Source organism: Ranitomeya imitator, chromosome 4 (assembly GCF_032444005.1).
Source record: "Ranitomeya imitator isolate aRanImi1 chromosome 4, aRanImi1.pri, whole genome shotgun sequence".
NCBI classification, from domain to species: Eukaryota; Metazoa; Chordata; class Amphibia; order Anura; family Dendrobatidae; genus Ranitomeya; species Ranitomeya imitator.
The window spans coordinates 58,626,324-58,653,685 of NC_091285.1; the positions used below are offsets into that span (position 1 = coordinate 58,626,324).

General features: G+C 40.2%; 1 protein-coding gene across 1 annotated transcript in view; it reads right to left on the reverse strand.

The window, feature by feature from the left end:
- Window positions 1–7,610: 7,610 nt before the first annotated feature.
- The window catches only part of LOC138675481 (uncharacterized), a 71,231-nt gene continuing 51,479 nt past the window's right edge, over window positions 7,611–27,362 (reverse strand). Inside the window, exons 9-10 of the mRNA XM_069763772.1 lie at window positions 21,350–21,500; window positions 7,611–9,736 (exon numbers count right to left, since the gene is read on the reverse strand). Coding sequence (XP_069619873.1) covers window positions 9,696–9,736; window positions 21,350–21,500 — 192 coding nt within the window. The 3' untranslated portion in view covers window positions 7,611–9,695. The remainder of the gene's footprint in view (window positions 9,737–21,349; window positions 21,501–27,362) is intronic.

The following is a 27,362-nucleotide window of genomic DNA, read 5'->3' on the forward strand; positions in this document are numbered from 1 at the left end:
ATCTGTTACATAATGGTACAGGACTGACAGTATTGAGGTGTAGAAATAATAAACCTAAAAGTCTATCACTTCTTTCCCCTAATTGTCTGTAAATGTTTTGTAAACCATTTTGAGAACATAACCAAATAAAGAGGACAGGACAGCTGAAGCTCTGACCAGGCTTTCGTGATCTTGGGACTGGATGCCGTCAGTAGCATGCTACTTGTATGCCTCTTCAGGAGACTTTTGCTTCCTGGGTCTTTGGATGTCAAGTGAATTCTGCTCCACAATCCACATAAAAAAACACTTCTTCTGCACTTGGAACAAACTCAACCTTTTTTTTTTGTTGTTGTTTTTTTAACTTTTTTTTTACTTTTTTTTTTTTTTTATGTGCCCCAAATCCTTGTGTAAAAAGCATTTCAGCACTTTCTGGTATGATTGGTTACATTTTTACCAGAATGCATACATTTATTAACCGGTCCTATGGACTTATCATTGGAGCTGTTATTTTCCTCTTGAGAATAGCATGGTAGATTGGGCTATTAAAGGGAACCTGTCACCTGAATTTGATGGGACCGGTTTTCAGTCATATGGGCGTAGTTTTCAGGTGTTTGATTCACCCTTTCCTTGCATGCTGGCCTCAATATGGCCAGCATGCAGCCAGCGGGTAAGGAAAGGGTGAATCAAACACCTGAAAACTCTACCCATATGACCGAAAATCGGTCCCGCCAATTTCAGGTGACAGGTTCCCTTTAAGGGAAAATTCTCAAGTTGTCTCTTGTGCAGCTCAGAGCTTTGCAGTCTCCTTACTTCTTGGTTTCTGGTAAGGCAGACTCTTTTCCTTGAGGGACAGGTCTGGTGAAAAGTAGAACTGTAGTATTAGTTGAACTATAAAGCTCAACACAAATTCTGCTATAACATTCAGTGGGTTGTGTAGGAGCATACATGTTTATCACTGTATTTACACTACGGTGAGGCATTTGATCAAGCACACAGCTCCCGGTGGCAGAACAGAGAGCTGAAATTAGCAGACACTGTGGGCTCGTGGTTTATAACTATATGTCTTCAGAAGATGGGAGGAAAGTGAGCAGCTAACTGCTGCATAGAAATCAGTGGACTAGAGAGAGGTGGTTGGCATGTTAAGTATTAACCCCTCTACTTGAGATGACGCTGAAGACAGGAGCAGCTCTGCACCGAGTCACCGGCCACAGAGCCAGGAACCCGGCGATAACAGGTACCACCAGAAACATGCCCGTTACACTGCTAGACGGCTTCCTCATTTTTAAAACCCTAATTAACCTAAGTAAACACTGGGCATTTTTTTTTTTGCTTTTCATGCTAATTTTCAACTGCTTTTCACGGTACCAGCAAAGCCTATGAGATTTCAGAAATCTAATGCACAGTTTGTTTTTTTTTCATCAGTATTTTGTGCTTTCCGTAGTTTTTTTTTTGGACATAGAACATGTCACTTTCAGCATTTTGTCAGTGTTTTTTACCCACTGAAAGCAATGGGTGATGAAAAAAAATGCTAAGAAAATGAAAAAAAGTAAGTACAGCAGTATATGAAACCCATTTATTTTTGTGATGTTTCCAGGTTTACCACGTTGTCTTAGTCACCTGAGATTGCAGTTGGGATTAGTACAGTTGAATTTGTCATGCATTCAAAGTAAACATTGGCCAACCAAGGCGTGAAATTGAACAATGCCTGTGGCTCGCCAAATTGTGAGATTGCACAATGCGTGAGCAACTCAATGACAGACTAAAGTGTGAAACTCGATACACTCCCAGTGTCCTAGGTAAATTATTCCAGACCAATTCACCTCCCTCAGCTCTTAAATTTGTATGTGTGTTTTTTGGTGAACATACAAGTGCTCCTCACTAAGGCTACGTTCACACTAGCGTTCGGCTAGTGTGCGTCGCGCTAGCGTCGGGCGACGCAGCGGCGACGCACGCGTCATGCGCCCCTATGTTTAACATGGGGGACGCATGCGTTTTTGCTTGTTGCGTTTTCCGACACGTGCGTCTTTTTTGACGCTAGCGTCGGACCAAGAAAACGCAACAAGTTGCATTTTTCTTGCGTCCGATTTTCGTCAAAAAACGACGCACGCGTCGCAAAACGCAGCGTTTTTGCATGCGTTTGCACGCGTTTTTCGGTGTGTTGTGCGTCGCGTCGCCGACGCAGCGGCGCACAACGCTAGTGTGAACGTAGCCTAAATTAGAATATCATCAAAAAGTTAATTTATTTCAGTTCAATACAAAAAGTAAAACTGGTGTATTATATAGTCATTACAAACAGAGTGATCTATTTCAAGTGCTTATTTCTTTTAATGTTGATGATTATGGCTTACAGCCAATGGAAACCCAAAAGTCATTATCTCAGTAAATTAGAATAATTAACAAAAAACACCTGCAAAGGCTTCTTAAGGGTGTAAAAAGGTCCCTTAGTCTCTTTCAGTAGTCTCCACAATCATGGGGAAGACTGCTGACTTGAGAAATGTCCAGAAGGAAGTCAATGACACACTCCAAAAGGAGGGTAAGCTACAAAAGGTCATTGCTAAAGAAGCTGGCTGTTCAGAGTGCTGTATCCAAGCATATTAATGGAAAGTTGAGTAGAAGGAAAAAGTATGGTAGAAAAAGGTGCACAAGCCACCGGGATAACTGCAGTCTTGAAACAATTGTTAAGAAAAGGGCATTCAAAACTTTGGAGAGATTCACAATGAGTGGACTGCTGCTAGTCATTGCTTCAAGAGCCACCAAACACAGATGTATCCAGCACATGGGCTACAAGTGTCGTATTCGTTTTATCAAGCCACTCATGACCAATAGACAACACCAGAAGTGTCTTACCTGGGCCAAGGAGGAAAAGAAATGGACTTGCTCAGTGGTCCAAGGTGTTGTTTTCAGATGAAAGTAAATTTTGCATTACATTTGTAAATCAAGGTCCCAGAGTCTGGAGGAAGAGTGGAGAGGCCACAATCCAAGCTGCTAGAGGTCTAGTGTGAAGTTTCCACAATCAGTGATGGTTTGGGGCACAATGTCATCTGCTGGTGTAGGTCCACTGTGTTTTACTAAGACCACAAGCGGCGCAGCCGTCAACCAGGAAATTTTAGAGCACTTAATGCTTCCCTCTGCTGACAAGCTTTTTGGAGATGGAAATCTCATTCTCCAGCAGGACTTGACACCTGTCCACACTGCCAAAAGTACCAATACCTGGTTTACAAACAACAGTATCACTGTGCTTGATTGGTAGCAAACTTGCCTGACATTAACCCCATAGAGAATCTATTGGGTATTGTCAAGAGGAAGATGAGACACCAGAGCCAACAATGCAGACGAGCTGAAGGCTGCTATCCAAGCAACCTGGGCTCCCATAACACCTCAGCAGTGCCACAGGCTGATCACCTCAAGCCACGCCGCATTGATGCAGTAATTGATCCAAAAGGAGTCCTGACCAAGTATTGAGTGCATTTACTGAACATACATTTCAGTAGGCCAACATCTCAGATTTTAACATTTTTCAAGCTGGTGTTATAAAGTATTCTGAACTTCTATCAATATAATCGTCTAAGGCAGTGTTCCCCAACTCCAGTCCTCAAGGCCCACCAACAGATCATGTTTTCAGGTTTTCCTTTGTTTTGCAGAGGTAATGCAATTATCACCTGGGCAATACTAAGGAAATCCTGAAAACATGACCTGTTGGTGGGCCTTGAGGACTGGAGTTGGGGACCCCTGGTCTAAGGGGTACTTCCGTCTGTTTATCTGTCTGTAACGGGAATACCGTGTCGCTGATTGGTCACAGCTGGCCGCGACCAATCAGCGACAGGCTTAGTCTGTCCGCAAATTGGCCCATCCCTATTCTCCTCCAGTCAGTGCCTACTCCCCTCCAGTCAGCGTCAGTGTCTCCCCATCCCGGACCAACTTTTTACTATTGATGCTGCCTATGCAGCATCAATAGTAATAACATATAATGTTAAAAATAATAAAAAAAAAAAAAATTATGCTATTCTCACCTTCCGCCGTACACCGATGCGCGCGATGCTGCCGCCAGCTTCCGTTCCCAGTGATGCATTGCGAAATTACCCAGATGACTCACGAGACCGCTAAGTCATCTGGGTAATTTCACAATTCATCACTGGGAACGGAAACTGGCGGCAGCATCGCACGCATCGGGACAGCTTCGGTGGACGCCGGAGGGTGAATATATAACTATTTTTTATTTAAATTTTTTTTTTTACGGATATGGTGCCCACACTGCTATATACTGCGTGGGCTGTGCCATATGCTATGTGGCTATGCCATACGCGTTGTGGCTGTGCCATATGCGATGTGGCTGTGCCATGCGCGACATACATACATATTCTAAAATACCCGATGCGTTAGAATCGGGCCACCATCTAGTACTGAGTCAATGACTTTTGGGTTTTCATTGGCTGTAAGCCACAATCAACATTAACAGAAATAAAAATAGATCACTCTGTTTGTAATGACTCTATATAATGAGTTTCATTTTTTGTATTCGAGAACTGAAATAAATGAACTTTTTGATGACATTCTGATTTTGTGAGAATCACCTGTAGGTGGTAAGATGACTTCATTTCATTGCGCTGCCTCTGTCGGCCCACTGTAAAAGTCGGATGAGGAGACAGAGGCTGCTCTTCTGGGTATACAATAGGTACGATATTTAGTGTTCTCATATTATTGGGTTGTGGGGGCCATCATACTATATAGGAGTTTTGGGGGGACATAATTCAGTATCTATAGTATAATCGTCCCCATAGCTCACTATATAGAGTTGTGAGGACTATCATATTATATACAGTCATGGCTGAGAGTGTTGGCACCCTTGATATTGTTCCATAAAATGAAGTATTTCTCAAAGAACATTATTTCAATTACATATGTTTTGTTATACTCGTTTGTATTTCTTTTGTTTGTATTGGAACAACACAAATATGCAGAGAAAAAGAGGCAATTTTGACATAATTTCACACAAAGCCCCAACAATGGATCAGACAGAATTGTTGGCACCTTTCCTAAATTGTTGGTAAATCTGTTTCAAGCATGTGATGTTTGTTCAAACTCACCTGTGGCAAGTAAGATGTGGGCAATATGAAAATAAATCACATCTGAAGCCAGATAAAAAGGGGAGACGTTGACTCAATCTGCATTGTATGTCTGTGTGTACCTCACTAAGCATAGAGAACAGAAAGAGGGTAAGAGAATTGTCTGACAACTTGTATCCTTGAGATTGTTGATATAGTTCAATAATTTTGGTTCTCAAGTCCATCTCCAGAGATCTTGATGTTCCTTTTTCCACGGTTCGCCACATAATCACAAAGTTTACAACTCAAGGCACTATTGCTAATCTCCCTGGAAGTGGATGGCGGAGAAAAATTGATGAAAGGTTGCAACGCAAGATAGTTTGGATTGTTGATAAGCATCCCCAATCAAGTTCCAAAGAAATTGAAACTGTCCTGCAGGTTCAGGGTGCATCAGTGTCAGAGTGAACTGTCGACATTTGAATGAGACATAGAAAAGCTAGACTACACTTTGTCAAAATGTACCTGGCAAAGCGTCTTGTGGACCGATGAGACCAATATAGAGATTGTGTAGAGACGCCTACAAAGATAAGAACACCCTGTTTACAGTCTCATATGATGGCGGTTCAAAGTTTTTTTTTTAGGGGAACAATTTCAAGGCTGCCAACACTTTCGGCCATGACTGTATAAGGGGGCTGTGGGGGCTCATTCTATCTCTCTTGCCTCAGAATAACTTTCGACTGCTCTGTCCTTCAAAGTGCACATCCAAACTCTCGCCACATCCTGCCATCTCAAAGTGAAAAATATTTCCAGAATCCATAATTTCCTCAACCCTGAATCTACTAAAATATTAGTGCATATCTTCATCATCTCCCGCATCAACTACTACGAATCCTCCTTTGTGGCCTCCCTGCTAACACCCTTGCAGCTCTCCAGTCCATCCTTAACTCTGCTGCATGACTTATCTACCTCTCTCCTCGCTACTTCTCTTCTTCTCCCCTCTGCAAATCCCTTCATTGGCTCCTAATTCCCCAACGCTTCCTGTTCAAAGTACTTATATAGACCTAAAGATATATTTTGTCTTCTCCATATATCTCCAAACTAATCTCCTGATATTTTCCTACAGGTAATCTGCCAAGACCTTCTTCTATTCACCACACTTATACGTTTCACACCCAATTGCCTCCAAAACTTCTGACTGTCCCATCCTCTAGAATTCTGTGCCCCAACACGTCCGGTTATCATCCACATTCGGAACTTTTAGACAGTGCAAAAATGTATCTCTTCAAGAAGTTACAGCCTGCAATAACTCACCTTACTACCACCAGAGCTGCCGAAACCCCCCAATGTACTGCCTCCTTCCACATTACAATGTAGACTAAGTCCACAAGGGTAGGACCCTCTCCCCTGTGTAACAGTCATTGTTAGTTTTTGGTATTTGTATAGTCTCTTATTTTATAGCGGTCATATTATATATAATATGTATTCACCATGTAGTGGTAATGATAGTGGATATTTTGTAATGGTGGTATTTGGCCCTTGTATGGTAGTAATTTTGGTAACATTGGTATTTGTATAGTGTGTTTTAGGATTAGCAGTGGTATACTGTAATTATATATGTATAGATCTTTTTATTGGTTGGGGGGGTGTATAGGGAGACTTACGGGCTTGGACCATAGCAATGCCATTCAATCGCACCATATGCCATACTGTCTGCAGAGCCATGTATCCAATCATATCCACAGTGTACTGAAGAGTGCATCTAATTCCATCCTGTGTGATATTCTATGTATGTACCGTAATCACTTTCTGTCATACACTCCCCTGAGCCCTGTGTCTAATATCATCATGTGTGAAACAGTCCACTGGACGCATCCTGTATAATGCAGAGTACTAAGTCGTACATCTAATACCATCTGTTATAATTTAAAGTTTACAAAGAGGAAAATGGGCCGCTGCAAACATTTAGGCACCCTGCAAGGTTAGTATTTAGTAACGCCCCCCTTTTGAAAGTATCACAGGTTGTAAACACTTTTTATAGCCATCCAAGAGTGTTTCAATTTTTGGTTGAGGGATTTTCATCCATTCTTCCAGTGCTGTGAGATTCCTGGGTCGTCTTGCATGCACTGCTATTTTGAGGGTTAGTCACAGATTTTCAATGGTGTTCAGATCAGGGGACTGTTAGGGCTGTTGTAAAACCTTCAGCTTGTGCCTTTTGAAGTCTGTTGTGGATTTTGATGTGTGTTTATGAGCATTATCTATTTGTAGTAGCCATCCTCTTTTCAACTTAAACTTTTTTTTTTATACAGATGGTGTTGTTTGTATCTAGAATTTGTTGAAATTTCATTGAATCCATTCTTCCCTTTACCCGTGAAATGTTCCCCGTGCCATTGGATGCAACACAACCCCAAAGCATGATTATTTTTTTCCAGAAGTTCTGTGCCCTTTTCTATTCACACATATTATGGCCAAAGAAGGCTATTTTAACCTCATCTGTCCACAGGACTTGTTTCTAAAATCCACCAGTCTTGTTTAGATATTCTTTTGAATACTTCTGATGCTGAATTTTATGGTGAGGATGCAGAAGAGGTTTTCTTTTGATGACTTTTCCACGAAGGCCATATTTGTTCAAGAGTCTCTGAACAGTAGAACAATGTACCATAACTCCAGTCTGCTAATTGTTTCTGAAGGTCTTTTGCAGTCAAGCGGAGGTTCTGATTTGCCTCTCTAGCAACCTTTTAATCAGCTTTCACTAAAATTTTGCTTGGTCTTCCAGACCTTATTTTAGCTGAAATTGTTTAATTACATTTCAAACTGAGGAAAGGGCAACTTGAAACTCATTGCTATTTTCTTATAGCCTTAACCTGCTTTGTGGGCCTCCACCATTTTCATTTTCAGAGTGCTAGGCAGCTGCTTAGAAGAACCCATGGCTGCTGTTTTTTGGAACAAGGTTAGAGGAGGCTGGGTTTTTGTAAATTTGGATCACCTGGCATTTCCCTAATGATGATGGTGAACAAGCCCTAACAGGCTAATTAAGATCTTAAACCTTGGTCAAAGGTATCTGAGCACACAAATCTCCAAGGATGCCCAAATTTTTGTATCGGCCCATTTTCCTTTTTGTAATTTTTAGAATGTAAAAGATGAAAATATATATTTTTGCTTTTGCCTAAAATACAAAGGAAATGTGTCATCTATAACTTTAGGCTTTCTAGAAATCATTTAATCTTTAACTTGCATAACAGTAATTTTTAGCAGGGGTGCCCAAACATTTTCATGCCACTGTACGTCCACTGTTATGTACAGCACCGTATATTATTACAGGGTATCATCTCTTGTTATGTACAGCACCGTCCCTTACATAGCGTATTTCTGTTATTGTTAATCACACTGGCTTCTCTTTATTAGAGGGTCCTCTCTTGTTAGATATAAAACGACTGCTGATCGAGAAGGAGGTGACTAAAAGACAGGTCCATCAGCCTCCTTCATTAGAAAAGAAGCTTTCTCAGGTTCCACCAGCCGTTATTTCATTATATGTTTAACATGAGAAGACACTATATGATAAAGACAAGCAAATTTGGTATGTAGGGAACGGTGCTGTACATAACAAGAATGTAATAAGGGGCGGCAATATACATAATGAGAAGAGATTATATACACTTAGTTATCACTTTTGCCTGTGACATAGTCTCCAACATGCTGTAAAAACATTGTTCTTCACCAAATTGCTCCTGCACCATTGGAGAACTTTCTCTTGGAGGATGTTGAGATCCCATTCTTTATTCAAGGCAGTGTCCCTAGGCAAAATTATGAGTGAGCCCCCTCCTTTGGAATTATTTATTATGCTCTCTATACCGCAATTATTTACACAGCACTTTACAGACATCATCATCGCTGTCGCCACTGGGGCTCATAATCTATATTTCCTATTGTGATGTCTTTGGAGTGTGGGAGGAAACCAGTGACTGGCGGAAACCCACACAAACATGAAGAGAACATGCAAACTCCTTGCAGATGTTGTTCTTGATGGGATTTTGAACCCTTGGATAAAAAGCAGCTCCACACATGAATGGTCTCCGGATGCTTTATTGTTGGCATGGCACAGGACTCATGGGAGCGGTCAGCTTTCCATCTCAGGGCATCCATTCCTCCACATTCCCCAAACAGTCTGATGGGGGCTTCAACAGAGAAGCAAGAAGTACAATGATTGGACTCCAGAGGACTAGAGAAAAGTTATTTTCTCCAATGAAGCCCCCATCAGACTGGTTGGAAGAATGATTATCTGGAGAAGACAAGTGAGCACTACCTTGAGTCCCGTGCCACTCCAACAGTAAAACAAACATCCTTGAACAGTCATGTGCCAACATGGGATAGCTTGCCATCTGTGTTGAAACAAACCCTGAAGTGCCACAGGACTGGCAATGGGTAAAATCTATAACAAGAAAACTTTAGATAAAAGTTCCCACGACTCTTCTACCCACGTGACTGCTGCAATCACTTGCCCCAGTGGTGTTTGGCACCAGTCCGCTGTACTGGTTGCAGCAGTCACGTGGGTAGAAGGGCGATATTGCTGCAGCACACAAAAAAAATATGGAGGAGCAGTGGGTTGCCTTTATCAGATGAGTAAAGGTTCTTCTATGATATTTCTCTTTATGCATCTATACTACATACAGTAGTCACTCAGGGTTTCTTCACGTCATTTCTTTCCAGCGCTGTTAAGCCTGAAATAGGACATTAAGGACACAATTAAACTCAATAATAATCAACCTTTTTCTGAAATACAAGGATAATTATTTGTCGTCATTGTGATCACCACGGTCCTGGATTATCAGACTTTCTGAGCTTTTGTAAGTTCAGATGTAGATACTGTAGGCACACAGAAGGGTGTGTGCTTGTATGAATACATATTTTTTCTTACAATACATACTTCCATAAATGGACTCAGATCTCAGTGTTAAGGTTCAAAGAGTTTGTCCACTACTACAGAACCTCTGCTTAAAGGGAACCTGTCACCTGAATTTGGCGGGACAGGTTTGCGGTTATATGGGCGAGGTTTTTGGGTGTTTGATTCACCCTTTCCTTACCCGCTGGCTGCAATATTGGGTTGAAGTTCATGCTGTGCAATCTTGCGCCTTGCGCAGGTGTATACTTCGGAGGACACAGCATGAACTTCAATCCAATATTGCGGCCAGCATGCAGCCAGCGGGTAAGGAAAGGGTGAATCAAACACCCGAAAACCCCGCCCATATGACCGCAAACCTGTCCCCCTAAATTCAGGTGACAGGTTCCCTTTAAGCTGGGGTTGTTCAGTAGTGAACAATCCCTTTATTGTGGAATCAGCTCAACTATACGGATTGATAAAGATTGTAGGAAAATGTATAGTGCCACATATCGGAAGTAGCAATCCTGAAAGTCAATATCAACCCTTTAACGAGTCTTGTGACATGACTAAAGGTACCTTCACACTAAACGATATCGCTAGCGATCCGTGACGTTGCAGCGTCCTCGCTAGCGATATCGTTCAGTGTGACACGCAGCAGCGATCAGGCCCCTGCTGTGATGTCGTTGGTCGGGGCTAGAGGGCCAGCACTTTCTTTGGTCGCTGGCTCTCCCGCTGACATCGCTGAATCGGCATGTGTGACACCGATTCAGCGATGTCTTCGCTGGTAACAAGGGTAAACATCGGGTTACTAAGCGCAGGGCTGGATACCATCCTAAAAGTAAAAAAAACAAAAGCTTCATACTAACCTTCCGCTGTCTGTCCCCGGCGCTGTGCTTTCCTGCACTCACTGTGAGCACAGCGGCCGGAAAGCACAGCGGTGACGTCACCGCTCTGCTTTCCGGCCGCTGTGCTCACAGCTAGTACAGAGAAGCAGAGCGCCGGGGACAGACAGCGGAAGGTAAGTATGAAGCGTTTGTTTTTTTTACTTTTAGGATGGTAACCAGGGTAAACATCGGGTTACTAAGCGCGGCCCTGCGCTTAGTAACCAGATGTTTACCCTGGTTACCGGCATCGTTGGTCGCTGGAGAGCTGTCTGTGTGACAGCTCTCCAGCGACCAAACAGCGACGCTGCAGTGATCCGGATCGTTGTCTGGATCGCTGCAGCGTCGTTTATTGTGAAGGTACCTTTAGGATGAAAACCAAACCAGAATCTCAATTCACTGTTAGGCTATGTGCACACGATGCAGATTTGTAGCATTTCCGCATCGTTTTTTCCTTGCGGAAATGCTACAAAAATGCAACGGATTACTTAAGCAATGTTAATCAATGACATTCCTGAAATGTTGTGCACATGAAATTTCTATCCTTATTTCCAGAGTTTTATTTTCCGCAGCATGTCAATTCTTTTTGCGATTCTGCAGGTGTAAAAAAAATTGCGTATTTGCATCCAAAAACGCTGCAGAATTGTCAAAGGTAATGATGTCTGATGGAGTGTGTAGGCGGAGCTTACAAAACAACATGAAAATCCCCAACAAAAAATCGACAAAAATGCAACAAAAACGCATGGATTTTCTACTGCGTTTTTCTGCCAATATATGCAGAAACCTCAGATCTCTTTGCGCTGACGAGGGGCAGCAACCCAAAGCACAGGGTCTGCAAATTGAGATTTTTAATGTTCACATGTTAAAGGGGTGGCCCAAAAGACAAATTAATTTTCATCCAGATCTATTTAATGTCATAATCTAATCTATGTTCTAATACACTTTAATAAAAAATGTCCCTACCATTCCTTGACTATATTATTTAACTGCGTTATTATTTTTCCTATTACCGTACTTCCTTTTTGATGATGCTTAATTTGAGAATCCTAGTGCATGCAGGGATACTCAAACGAAGAGTCATAATGGGTCAGTGGCTGCAGGAGTAGTGCAGGTCTCTGCAAGTTGGGTACTCTTTTTACTACTCGCACTGTCAGTGCACTCTCTTGCTGGCTCATCTGATCAGAACCGACGAGGGAGCGCACCGTCACTGTGCATATTGCAAAGTGACAAGAATCTACTGAGCATTTGTTGGAATTCACAACTGATGCATGCTCAGCAGAGCACGGACTAGCCCAGACCCTGAAACAGAGGTCACTGCTAATGCTTCGTTTCACAGAAGGGGCAAAAGCTGCAGCAGTGGCCTCAGCCTCTGCCCCCTGATGTTGCTGTATTTCAGTATCCCAGCATGCACTTGGATTCTCAAACAAAGCGTCATCAAAAAAGAAAAAAAGGCACTTAGATTCAATAGTGAAGGAATGGTAGGGACTTATTAATTATATTAGAAAATAGATTAGATCATGGCACCAAATAGAAAGCGATTCAGAATTAAAATTAATTTGTTCTGTACCACCCCTTTAAGATATAGGTTAAACGCCATGGACATATGTCAACATTTAACCTGAAGTTCAAATAATCAAAAAGATCCAGCTCACCCTTTCCAAAATTAATCCAGTCAGTGTGGAGCCCTGGCAAGCACGGCACCGCCACGGCATGTTGTTGCATTCAAAACACTTTGGTCTTTATGGAGGGCATTCACTTCAACCTTTTGCTAAGTATGTATATTTTTTCACTTTTTACACTTTTTAATGGATTAAATAAAATTTTATGTTTTTATGTATTCTGAAAGCCGGATCCTTTACATCTCTTGAACTTTTACCCTAATCCATTCAGGACCAGGTAATTTTTTTTGTTTTTGTGCTTATGTTTTTTCCTCCTCTTCTTCCAAAAGCCTTATTTTTTTTCATTTTTCCATCAACATAGTCATACGAAGGCTTGTAAAGGGATGAGTTATATTTTTCAATTATACCATTCATTTTAACTTTAACATTTTAACATATATGCTGTGGCCATCAACAAACAAAACCTAGAATAAAAACATGGTGTGTGGGTACCCTGAGGCATGGAGCAAATAGCTGCATATCTAATATATAATTGCCAATCGGCTCTGTCACTGCTTCCGGCGTTTGTCGCTATCCCACAATCCACTGCGGCCAGAAGGCCACAAACAAGTCCCATCTGACTATGCCTGCTACAGTGACAGTGATTGACACATTAGCCAATGATGGGACAGTAGTAGTGCCATCTTCCGGCTAATGTGTTGAATGTAAAAAAAAAACATACACGCATATACAGTACATACTACATACAGTACATACAACATACAGAGCATACAACATACAGTGCATACAACATACAGTACATACAACATACAGTGCATACAACATACAGTGCATACAACATACAGTGCATATAACAGAGAGCATACATTACATACAAAATACAGTACATACAACATACAGTGCATACAACATACAGTACATACAACATACAGTGCATACAGCATGCAGAGCATACAACATACAGTACATACTACATACAATACATACAACATACAGTACATACAAAATACAGTACATATAACACAGTGCATACAACATACAGAATACAATATTACATACAGTACATACAACATACAGTGCATACAACATACAGTACATACTACATACAGTACATACAACATACAGTACATACAACATACAAAACACAATATTACATACCGTACATACAACATACAGAGCATACAATATACAGTGCATACAACATACAGAGCATACAGTACATACTACATACAGTGCATACAACACACAGTACATACAAAATACAGTACATACAACATACAGTGCATACAACATAAAGTACATACAACATACAGTACAAACAGTACATACAAAATACAGTACATACAACATACAGTGCATACAACATACAGTGCATACAACATACAGTGCATGCAACATACAGTACAAACAGTACATTCAACAAAGTGCACACAACATACAGTACATACAGCATACAGTACATAAATTGCATGCAACATACAGTGCATACAACATACAGTATATACAACATACAGAGCATACAACACAGTACATACAACATACAGTACATACAACATACAGAATACAATATTACATATAGTACATACAACATACAGTGCATACAACATACAGTGCATACAAGATACAGAGCATACAACATACAGTGCATACAACATACGGAGCATACAGTACATACTACATACAGTGCATACAACATAGAGTACATACAGTACATACAAAATACAGTACATACAACATACAGTGCATACAACATACAGTACATACAACATACAGTACAAACAGTACATACAAAATTCAGTACATACAACATACAGTGCATACAACATAGTGCATGCAACATACAGTACAAACAGTACATTCAGCATAAAGTGCACACAACATACAGTACATACAGCATACAGTACATACAATGCATGCAACATACAGTGCATACAACATACAGTATATACAACATACAGAGCATACAACACAGTACATACAACATACAGTACATACAACATACAGTACATACAACATACAGAATACAATATTACATACAGTACATACAACATACAGTACATACAACATACAGTACAAACAGTACATACAAAATTCAGTACATACAACATACAGTGCATACAACATACAGTGCATGCAACATACAGTACAAACAGTACATTCAGCATAAAGTGCACACAACATACAGTACATACAGCATACAGTACATACAATGCATGCAACATACAGTGCATACAACATACAGTATATACAACATACAGAGCATACAACACAGTACATACAACATACAGTACATACAACATACAGTACATACAACATACAGAATACAATATTACATACAGTACATACAACATACAGTACATACAGTACATAAAACATACAGTACATACAACATACAGAATACAATATTACATATAGTACATACAACATACAGTGCATACAACATACAGTGCATACAACATACAGTACAAACAGTACATTCAACAAAGTGCACACAACATACAGTACATACAGCATACAGTACATACAGCATACAGTGCATACAACATACAGTGCATACAACATACAGTACATACAACATACAGTACATACAACATACAGTGCATACAACATACAATGCATACCACATACAGTACATACAGTGCATGAAACATACAGTATATACAACATACAGTGCATACAGTACATACAGCATACAGTACATACAACATACAGTACACACAGTGCATACAACATACATTACTTACAGTGCATACAACATACACTGCATACAACATACAGTACATACAAAATACAGTACATATAACATACAGTGCATACAACATACAGAATACAATATTACATACAGTACATACAACATACAGTGCATACAACATACAGAGCATACAACATACAGTGCATACAACATACAGTGCATACAATATACAGTGCATACAACATACAGAGCATACAGTACATACTACATACAGTGCATACAACATACAGTACAAACAGTACATACAAAATACAGTACATACAACATACAGTGCATACAACATACAGTGCATGCAACACAATACAAACAGTACATTCAACATAAAGTGCACACAACATACAGTACATACAGCATACAGTACATACAATGCATGCAACATACAGTACATACAACATACAGTATATACAACATACAGAGCATACAACACAGTACATACAACATACAGTACATACAACATACAGAATACAATATTACATATAGTACATACAACATACAGTGCATACAACATACAGTGCATACAAGATACAGAGCATACAACATACAGTGCATACAACATACGGAGCATACAGTACATACTACATACAGTGCATACAACATAGAGTACATACAGTACATACAAAATACAGTACATACAACATACAGTGCATACAACATACAGTACAAACAGTACATACAAAATTCAGTACATACAACATACAGTGCATACAACATAGTGCATGCAACATACAGTACAAACAGTACATTCAGCATAAAGTGCACACAACATACAGTACATACAGCATACAGTACATACAATGCATGCAACATACAGTGCATACAAAATACAGTACATACAACATACAGTGCATACAACATACAGTACATACAACATACAGTACAAACAGTACATACAAAATTCAGTACATACAACATACAGTGCATACAACATAGTGCATGCAACATACAGTACAAACAGTACATTCAGCATAAAGTGCACACAACATACAGTACATACAGCATACAGTACATACAATGCATGCAACATACAGTGCATACAACATACAGTATATACAACATACAGTACATACAACATACAGAGCATACAGTACATACTACATACAGTGCATACAATATACAGTACATACAAAATACAGTACATACAACATACAGTGCATACAACATACAATGCATACTACATACAGTGCATACAACATACAGTATATACAGCATACAGTGCATACAACATACAGTGCATACAACATACAGTACATACAGTGCATACAAGATACAGTGCATACAACATACAGTACATACAGTGCATACAAGATACAGTGCATACAACATACAGTACACACAGCACATACAACATACATTACTTACAGTGCATACAACATACAGTGCATACAACATACAGTACATCCAATTGTAGTCACCACAGCTTCCAAGAGACCATATAGTGTAAACACACACACAGCACACAGGGGAGACATCACATATTGAACATCGCTCAAGAAACACAACACCAGATACCAAAATACAGCACACAACAAGGGAGAAACAGTGCACAAGGGGTGAAAGAAGTCAAATGATGCAACAAACAGTGCATACAACATACAGAGCATAGAACATACAGTACATACAATATACAGTGCATACAACATACAGTACAAACATACAGTACATGCAACATATAGTACATACAACATACAGTACACACAACACAATGCATACAACATACAGTACATACAACATACAGTACGTACAGTGCATACAACATACAGTACATACAACATACAGTACATATAGTACATACAGCATACAGTGCATAAAACATACAACACAATGCATACAAAATACAGTACATACAACATATAGTACATACAACATATAGTACATACAGTACATACAACATACAGTGCTTACAACACATACAACATACAGTGTATACAACATACAGTACATGCAGTACATACAAAATACAGTACATATAATATACAGTGGATACAACATACAGAGCATACAACATACAGTACATACAACATACAGTGCATACAACACAGTACATACAACATACAGTGCATACAACATACAGTACATATAACAGAGCGCATACATTACATACAAAATACAGTACATACAACATACAGTGCATACAGCATGCAGAGCATACAACATACAGTACATACTACATACAATACATACAACATACAGTACATACAAAATACAGTACATATAGCATACAGTGCATACAACATACAGAATTCAATATTACATACAGTACATACAACATACAGTGCATACAACATACAGAGCATACAACATACAGTGCATACAACATACAGAGCATACAGTACATACTACATACAGTGCATACAACATACAGTACATACAAAATACAGTACATACAACATACAGTGCATACAACATACAGTGCATACAAAATACAGTGCATGCAACATACAGTGCATGCAACATACAGTACAAACAGTACATTCAACAAAGTGCACACAACATACAGTACATACAGCATACAGTACATACAATGCATGCAACATACAGTGCATACAACATACAGTATATACAACATACAGAGCATACAGTACATACTACATACAGTGCATACAACATACAGTACATACAAAATACAGTACATACAACATACAGTGCATACAACATACAGTGCATACAAAATACAGTGCATGCAACATACAGTGCATGCAACATACAGTACAAACAGTACATTCAACAAAGTGCACACAACATACAGTACATACAGCATACAGTACATACAATGCATGCAACATACAGTGCATACAACATACAGTATATACAACATACAGAGCATACAACACAGTACATACAACATGCAGTACATACAACATACAGTGCATACAGTACATACAACATACAGTGCATACAACATACAGTGCATACGACACAGTACATACAACATACAGTACATACAGTGCATACAAGATACAGTGCATACAACATACAGTACACACAGTGCATACAACATATAGTACATACAACATACAGTACATACAAGATACAGTGCATACAGTGCATACTACATGCAGTACATACAACATACAGTGCATACAACATACAGTGCATACAACATACAGTACATACAGTGCATACAAGATACAGTGCATATAACATACAGTACACACAGTGCATACAACATACAGTGCATACAACATATAGTACATACAAGATACAGTGCATACAACATACAGTGCATACAACATATAGTGCATACAACATACAGTACATACAACATACAGTGCATACAAGATACAGTGCATACAAGATACAGTGCATACAACATACAGCGCATACAAGATACAGTGCATAAAACATACAGTACACACAGCGCATACAACATACATTACTTACAGTGCATACAACATACAGTGCATACAACATACAGTACATCCAATTATTGTCACAACAGCTTCCAAGAGACCATATAGTGTAAACACACACACAGCACACAGGGGAGACATCACATATTGAACATCGCTCAAGAAACACAACACCAGATACCAAAATACAGCACACAACAAGGAAGAAACAGTGCACAAGGGGTGAAAGAAGGCAAATGATGCAACAAATACAATACACAAATGCGGAAGGATGACATTGAACAGGTATATTGGAAAGCACAAATGGTGTGACACATGTCCACTGCTCCTGTTAGCACCACTAAGGATACACAGATGGTCATTTCACCACACGCAATAGCATCGGGCCTATTTCTAGTATAAAAAAAACATTGGAACTTGGTAAACATTTTTTGATTAAAAATAAGTGTAAGTGCCATCCCACCGCAACAAGGTGCACCTAGTCACGATGCTCCCTGACTCTAGTGAGTCACCTCAACATGTGCTAGCCAGTCTCCAAAATAGATGGGGAGAGAGCAGGACTAGAGTCTATCTGTATTGGGACTCCTATTTGGAAGGCTGAATATATAATGGAGCACATCTCAAAAAGGAGGGGGCACCCCAATATACTGAGAACAAAAAATGAGGGCTGGTGCGCCTGTCAGTATGAGGCTAAGGTGACACGATAGTATAATAGAACCGTCACAGTTCAGTTGCATGTAGAGAAGTGGGACAATTTGTTCTCACTTGTCAGCCGTATACAATCCATTTTTTTTACTCAGCAGCTATTAATCATTTACAGATTCCTATGTTATGGAATTGCAATGTGTCTGTAAAAATCTAATGGTATACTGGGGCTTCGTATGACATCCGATTTTTTGCATGCTGCAATTTTTTATGCATTTTGATTCTGTCAGTGAAAAAAAAAAAACGTTCATCTGTACTGCCTCATGGAATAACATTGGTCCTAGTGTGATACGTTCGGGCTCGGACTGGCCCACAGGACTACAGGAAAATCCTCTGGTAGGCCTCAGTGAAAGAGTGCTATTACACTGAATTCACAATATGCAGAAAAAGGTATAATTTAATCATTCATTAAACAAGTTAGCCAAATTAATATCACCGTATTTAGAAGCAAAAGTAAATTTGTGTACTGGGGTCAGGTTAATTTTTGCATGTAGCTGAACAGTGGGCCCCAAGAATCAATGTCACTGGTGGGCCTTGGCCAACTCAGTCCAACACTGAATATGTTCATTTAAGTCTACGTTCACATTAGCGTCGCGTCGCCGTTGCGTCGGCGACGCACGGAAAAACGCGCGCAAACGCGCGCGTCGTTTTTTGCCGAAATCGGACGCAAGAAAAATGCAACTTGTAGCGTTTTCTTGCATCCGACGCTAGCGTCTAAAACGACGCACGTGTCGGAAAACGCGTGCAAAAAGACGCACGCGTCCCCTATGTTAAACATAGGGGCGCGTCGCCGCTGCGTCGCCGCTGCGTCGCCGACGCAACAGCGACGCACATTAGCGTAACGCTAATGTGAACGTAGCCTAACAGATAGTTCTCAGACCGAAAATATGGTCGTGGGCACAAGCCCTGAGTGTATTATGCAGGTGTACATTGGCTGGGTACTCAGCCTTTCACAGACAGGCCCAGGTCCTGCTCCAGCCCGTCTATCTGCAGGCCTGGTTGACACGTAACAAGGTGACTCACTAGAGTCGGGGACCATCCTGACTGGATGCACTTTGTCACGGTGGAATGGCTTTTACATCTTTTTTTTTTAAATAAAATGTTAACTAAGTTCCATATGTTTTTTACATGTGTTACTATTTATTTACTTACCGTAGTGTACATGGGCATTATGTTTTTAGTCCAGGTTTTGTTCACATCGTGCACTGAATAATGGGAAAAATTCCAAATGGGGTGAAATGGTGAAAAATATGTATGCATACATTGTGACATTATTCTTTGGGTTCTGCTTTTATGGTGCTCATTGTACACTTTCATATACATATATATACTGTATTTTTTATGTACGTGGTGAAAACAAAATCAGAATTTTATAAAAAAAATAAAAAATTGTTTTGTGTTGTCATTTTCTGAGACCCATAAAAATTTTTACTTATCAACCCACAGAGCTGTATACTGTAAGGCCTTGGCTTCATGTGTGGCAAACTGCCATTTTTCTTTGATAACATTTTTGGGGTACATACTGTACAGCTTTTGATCACTTTTTATTGTATTTTTTTTAGGGAAGTCTGATGATAAAAAAAAAAAAAAAAATCGCAATTCTGACGTTATGATTTTAACCCAGTCGGGTTAATTTTATATTTTAATATATTGGAATTTTACAAACACGGAATAGCACATATTTCATTTTTTTAATTCTATATATTTAATGTGAAGAAAGGTGGTGGTTTGAATTTTTTTTTTGAGGGGGGTTCAAACTTTTTCAGCTACCTTATTTGTTATTACCCTAAGAGGCGTTGGACCTGCTACTGTCCGATCGTTTGCATTATATACTGCAACACTATAGTGTAAATCTCGGTCTTTGAAGCTCAGCAAATAGATGATCTGAGAGGAGAACCAAGAGGATGGCGATGGGAGCCTTCTGCAGACCCTCTGCTTTCACAATAATCCAAGGGCTCCTGGCAGTCATATCATGGGGCGCCGATGGGAGCTAGCACATGCTCACATTGACTGTGATGGGGCTATATTAAATAAATGATGTCAACCACATGTGGAGGGAGCTTGGCTCCATATGTGGTCACCCCAGTGCAGACGTATAGTTATGCCCATATATGAAAACTATGAAACTGAGGTAAGTTTTCTCACTGTTCTGTAGTTGCTTGTTCTCAATTTCAAGCTCTTGGTTTCGAGCGGAAAGTTGAACGGCATCCTGGATAGTTTCTTCTAGAAGTTTTCTGTAGCGATGTTCCTGAGCATCCATCTGTTCCTCCAGCAATCCCCGATAAGCATGGAATATCTGATCACATCAGAGATAAGGCTAGATTACAAGATTATATGGAGAGAAGATTTTACACATATAGCCCTTTCAGCCATAACATTAAAACCTCCAGAGTCCTGTCTAATATTGTGTAAGTTCCCCTTCATCTGCTTGAGGCATGTACAGTATGCCGCAAGTCAACTGAAGGTGTCATGTGGTTCATGGCACCTAGACATGAGCAGCGGATCTCTTGTGAGGTGGGAACTTTCTTGGATCAGACTTTTCTTTCCTGCGCATGTCGCAGATGCTCAATTGGACTGAGATATGAGAAATTTGGAGACAAATCATCTCGAATGCTCTGTCATAGACCTCAAAACATTCCTAAACAATTTTTGCAGTATGGTCAAAGGGCATTATTGTGCTGAACAAAAGACACTGTCATAAAGCTGCCACTTGGACTGCAATAATGTTTAGGTAGACAATATGCATACTTGGAAACCATCCTGATTTTATCAGAACAATCAGGTGGTACGACCTGTAAAAGTTGTAGACTTCATGTTAAAACTGCCCAAAAGTGGTAGTTTTGAAGACTTCCCTGAAGTGCAGGCTATAAAATGTCCCAATTTGGGGCATTCAAATGTTGATAAGTATAGGTATTGAATTGGTGAACAAAATTACTCTTTGTTCTTACATCATGTTCCTTTTTTTCCACCTACCCAACACACCTTGCTAAACTCTACATATACTGAACAGAGTGGAGATGGCTTTTCAACTTCACTGATGAATCAGGTTATGTAGTGTCCATACAAATCTATGGAAGAGAGTAGCTGCTATAGCGTCTCCTTTAGAAAAGGGAGACACAGCTTCCCTACTCTTACACACTTATGTAGCAGCAGCAGCATGGAGTACATTGTACAGCAAAACTGAGCAATGTAGCTGTTAATCCAGATATGTTGTTTTTTTATGCCTTTCCCTGTAAGATATGTTATGTATGGGCTCGTACCTGTACGATATGTTGTGTAAGGGCTGTTACCTATAAGATATGTTATGTATGGGCTCGTACCTGTAAGATTTGTTGTGTATGGGCTGTTACCTGTAAAATATGTTGTGTATGGGCTGTTACCTATAAGATATGTTATGTATGGGCTGGTACCTGTAAGATATGTTGTACATGGGCTGTTACCTGTAAGATATGTTGTACATGGGCTGTTACCTGTAAAATATTTAGCAAGGACTTGTAACCGATATATATATAAAGTTTATTGAGCTTTTGTTTTATCTGTCAGATATGTCATTAATGAGCTTGTTTGTATCTATAAAATATATTTTAATATGCCTGTTTCTGTAAGATACTGGTATGTTTGGGATTTTATTTATGGGACTACATCTGAAAGATATGTTGTTTGTGGCCTTGTACTTGTAAGTTAAGATGTTTAATGGGCTGGTATCTTCAAGGTATGTTATGCATGTGCGGCGCCCCAGGGTCCTGGTCGTCGCGGTGGTATTGCTTTCCTCTCGGGGAGAGTGATGCTACGTTTGGAGGCAAAGAAGGATAACTGCATCCAGGTATCACAAACATGCAACACATTTCACACTCCAGGCCACCAGGGGGAGCTTTTGCTCCTATTAGGTCACTCCCCACATTGGTAAAACTGGTCGCCTGTTGGGAAAGTTAGTTAGTTGCTGGCTGAGCTCCGCTCAGTTGGTTGGTCCCTGGCAGGGGTGGGATCCTGTCAGAACGAAGGAGAAGGACATTGAAGGCAGAACTGTATTGCAGCAAGCGTGCAAGGAAGTCGCAGCAAAGGAGTGGATGCCAGAAGGGGACCAGCCCTACACAGGCTGCCTCCTTCTGAGGCGCAGAAGCCCGGTAGCCGGAACACCGAGGGAGTAACAACCTTTATGCCTTGCTCCAGAGATCGGCAGGACAGCTAATTTCACGTTACCTGTCTGCCCCTACACCCAGGAGGCACGGTGGCACCCCTTAGAGGCTGGGGCATGATAGAGTCCCTATAAACCACCTCAAGCCACTAGTCATACGGGTTTGTCCTATCCTATATGGGGGACAGAGAGAGAGACATTACATCTGTGAGGACCTTATGTGAAGCCTTAGGCAGTAAGGAACTACAACACTGCAGCGCAAGGGAAGGCTACTGATTTCCACCTGGACAAGGGAACTCTGGACTTGCCTCCAAATCATCTGGACTCTGCCTGCCCTGTGATCTGGTGCTCTGGACTGTGGATGCTGAAGCCTTCAGTAAAGGTAAAGAGACTGCAACCTTGTGTTCTCGTTTTTCTCTGCGCCTCTCACCATCCACCATCTACACACTGGGAAGCCCTGGGGACATACTTCACCTGTGGGAAGGTATACCATCTAGCTGCCATAATATCACCCCAGCAGACCCCTTAAAGCAGCGTCAGTCATCTTGACCGAATACCACAGGTGGCGTTATGAACACAAACTTTATTCCTTTAAAGACCTTTCCCTTTTACACGGACGTCCCCTACTACCTGTAGGATATGTTATGTATGGGCTGGTACCTGTAAGATATGTTGTGTATGGGCTGGTACCTGTAAGATATGTTGTGGATGGGCTCTTTCCTGTAAGATATGTTCTGTATGGGCTCATACCTGTAAGATATGTTATGTATGGGCTGCTACCTGTAATATATGTTGTTTATGGGCTTGTATCTGTAAGATATGTTATGTATGGGCTGGTACCTGTAAGATATGTTGTGGATGGGCTCTTTCCTGTAAGATATGTTGTGTATGGGCTCTTTCCTGTAAGATATGTTGTGTATGGGCTGGTGCCTGTAAGATCTGTTGTGTATGGGCTCTTTCCTATAAGATATGTTGTGTATGGGCTGGTACCTGGAGGATATGTTGTGTATGAGCTGATTTGTTTTGTATAGGCTGGTACCTGGAGGATATGTTGTGTATGGGCTGATTTGTTTTGTATAGGCTGGTACCTGGAGGATATGTTGTGTATGGGTTCGTACCTGTAATATATGTTGTTTATGGGCTTGTATCTGTAAGATATGTTATGTATGGGCTAGTACCTGTAAGATATGTTGTGGATGGGCTCTTTCCTGTAAGATATGTTATGTATGGGCTCATACCTGTAAGTTATGTTGTGTATGGGCTGGTACCTGTAATATATGTTGTTTATGGGCTTGTATCTGTAAGATATGTTATGTATGGGCTGGTACCTGTAAGATATGTTGTGTATGGGCTCTTTCCTGTAAGATATGTTGTGGATGGGCTCTTTCCTGTAAGATATGTTGTGGATGGGCTCTTTCCTGTAAGATATGTTGTGTATGGGCTGCTACCTGTAATATATGTTGTTTATGGGCTTGTATCTGTAAGATATGTTATGTATGGGCTGGTACCTGTAAGATATGTTGTGGATGGGCTCTTTCCTGTAAGATATGTTGTGGATGGGCTCATACCTGTAAGATATGTTGTGTATGGGCTGCTACCTGTAATATATGTTGTTTATGGGCTTGTATCTGTAAGATATGTTATGTATGGGCTGGTACCTGTAAGATATGTTGTGGATGGGCTCTTTCCTGTAAGATATATTGTGGATGGGCTCTTTCCTGTAAGATATGTTGTGTATGGGCTCTTTCCTGTAAGATATGTTGTGTATGGGCTGGTACCTGTAGGATATGTTGTGTATGAGCTGATTTGTTTTGTATAGACTGGTACCTGGAGGATATGTTGTGTATGGGCTGGTACCTGTGTTGGCATATGCAACAGATTAGGACTTATTATAAGTGAAAGGAGGACTTTATACTAACCAGACAGCAGATGGCGATAGTGTGTAAAGTTATATACTTGCTGTAATGTGGGGAGGGAAGCTCTTAGTTGTTGGTTGTTTTCTTACTTTCTGTTTTGCTTTTCTTCATGAATGTGTTGTGTTCAGTGCACGGACTGTGTGACACTGAATTGTTTCTCATGTTTATCCAGTATGAAGTAAATACTGTTTACTCAAGATGTCGTGCTGATTGAAGCTTTCCTAAGTACAGCGGTGACTGCAAGAAGACGCACTCTGCAACAGGTTATGGGCCCAGGCACCCCAGATAACCCCAGACACCCCAGGCACCCCAGATAACTCCAGGCAACCCAGGCACCCCAGACACTACAGGTCTGCACTACAAGCTCAGGCAGAAGGATCCTGGTTTATAGCCCAGATAACGGAGCACACAGATAAGCTCTGTAAACAGAAGGAACTAAATCCAGATACAGAGTGACAGAGGAATTCAGCATCCCAGGAGCTGGATATAATTGCAGAGAATTCACAGGACATACAGGAGAATATCTTCAGTACAACTCTCTAAACAAGTAAGACTATATAAAGATGATGTGTAACACAGAACTTAAATTTACAGTAGCTAAACTGAATAGTGAAAATTATCAGTTATGGAAATTCAAAGTAGAGATGTTGTTATCTAAGGATGATCTATGGGAAGTAATTGTTACAGCAAGACCAGATCAAGATAATCAGACATGGGATAAGAAGGATATACAAGCGAGAGGCACCATTAGCTTATTAGTGGATGATGCTCAATTAATACATATAAGAAATGAAGAAACAGCTAAGGGAATGTGGGAAGCATTAAGAAAACTGTATGAAAGACCTAGCTTGAATCACAAGTTGTTTTTATTAAGAAAGCTGTACAGTATGAGATTGAGTGCAAATGACGATGTGCAGAAGCACATATTCTCAATGATGGAAGTGATATCACAGCTAAGATCTATTGGTGAAGATGTTAAAGAAAGTCATGTAGCAGCTATATTGTTGTGCAGTTTACCAGATTCATATACAGCCTTGATAAATGCCCTTGAGACGAGACCAGAAACTGACATTACATTAGATTTTGTGAAAACAAGACTAATAGATCAATATCAGAGAAGAAAAGAAAGAAATGATTCTTCTACTGAAAAGGACAGTGAAAACGCTCTTAAAGCTACAGAATTCCCAAAACCCTATAATAAAGAGACAAGAGAATGCTTCAGATGTAAGAAAAAAGGTCATTTAAAGAAAGACTGTACCATATGGAAAGCAGAACAACAAAAATTGCAACATAAAAGGCATACAGAGAAAGTAAAAAACACAATTTCCGATTCATGTGAGAATAATTGGAATGGCACATTTAAAGTAACAGACAAGAAATCATCACTTGGTTGGTTTATTGATTCAGGAGCAACGAGTCATATGACAAGTGACAAGAATTTCTTTACTGATCTTGATTTAGATAAGAAAGAAGCCATTTATCTCGCAGATGGAAGCAAAATAACCGCAGAAGGTATCGGACAAGGTATGCTAAATTGTTCAAACAAGTTCAGACAAGATTCAAAGATACTTGTACAAGATGTGTTGTATGTTCCAAAATTGGAAGGCGGATTATTATCTGTGAAACGTTTTAACAGCAAAAGGACTTACAGTGAAATTCAAAGACAATGAGTGTGCAATTATTGCAGGAAACAAGGTGATAACCAAAGTCAAGGCAGATGAACAATTATATCATTTTGACACACCAAAGGAACAGATGAAGGTATGTACACATGATCACAAAAACTGTATTCACATGTGGCATAGACGTCTAGGACATAGACACCCTGACAGTATAAGGGAACTACAGAGAAAAGAATTGACAAAAGATTTAAAGATATCAGATTGCTCAATTACCATAAGATATGATTGTTGTATAAAATCCAAAGCCACAAGGATATCTATTCCAAAAGAAAGTGAGATGAAAAGCGAAAGACCACTTGATTTGGTGCATACTGACGTATGTGGACCCATGAAAGTGACTACATCAGGAGGCAATAGAGACTGTGGAGACCTGGGTGTCGTAACCAGTGCCTTCCCCCCTCCCATCAATCCCGTAATGAAACACA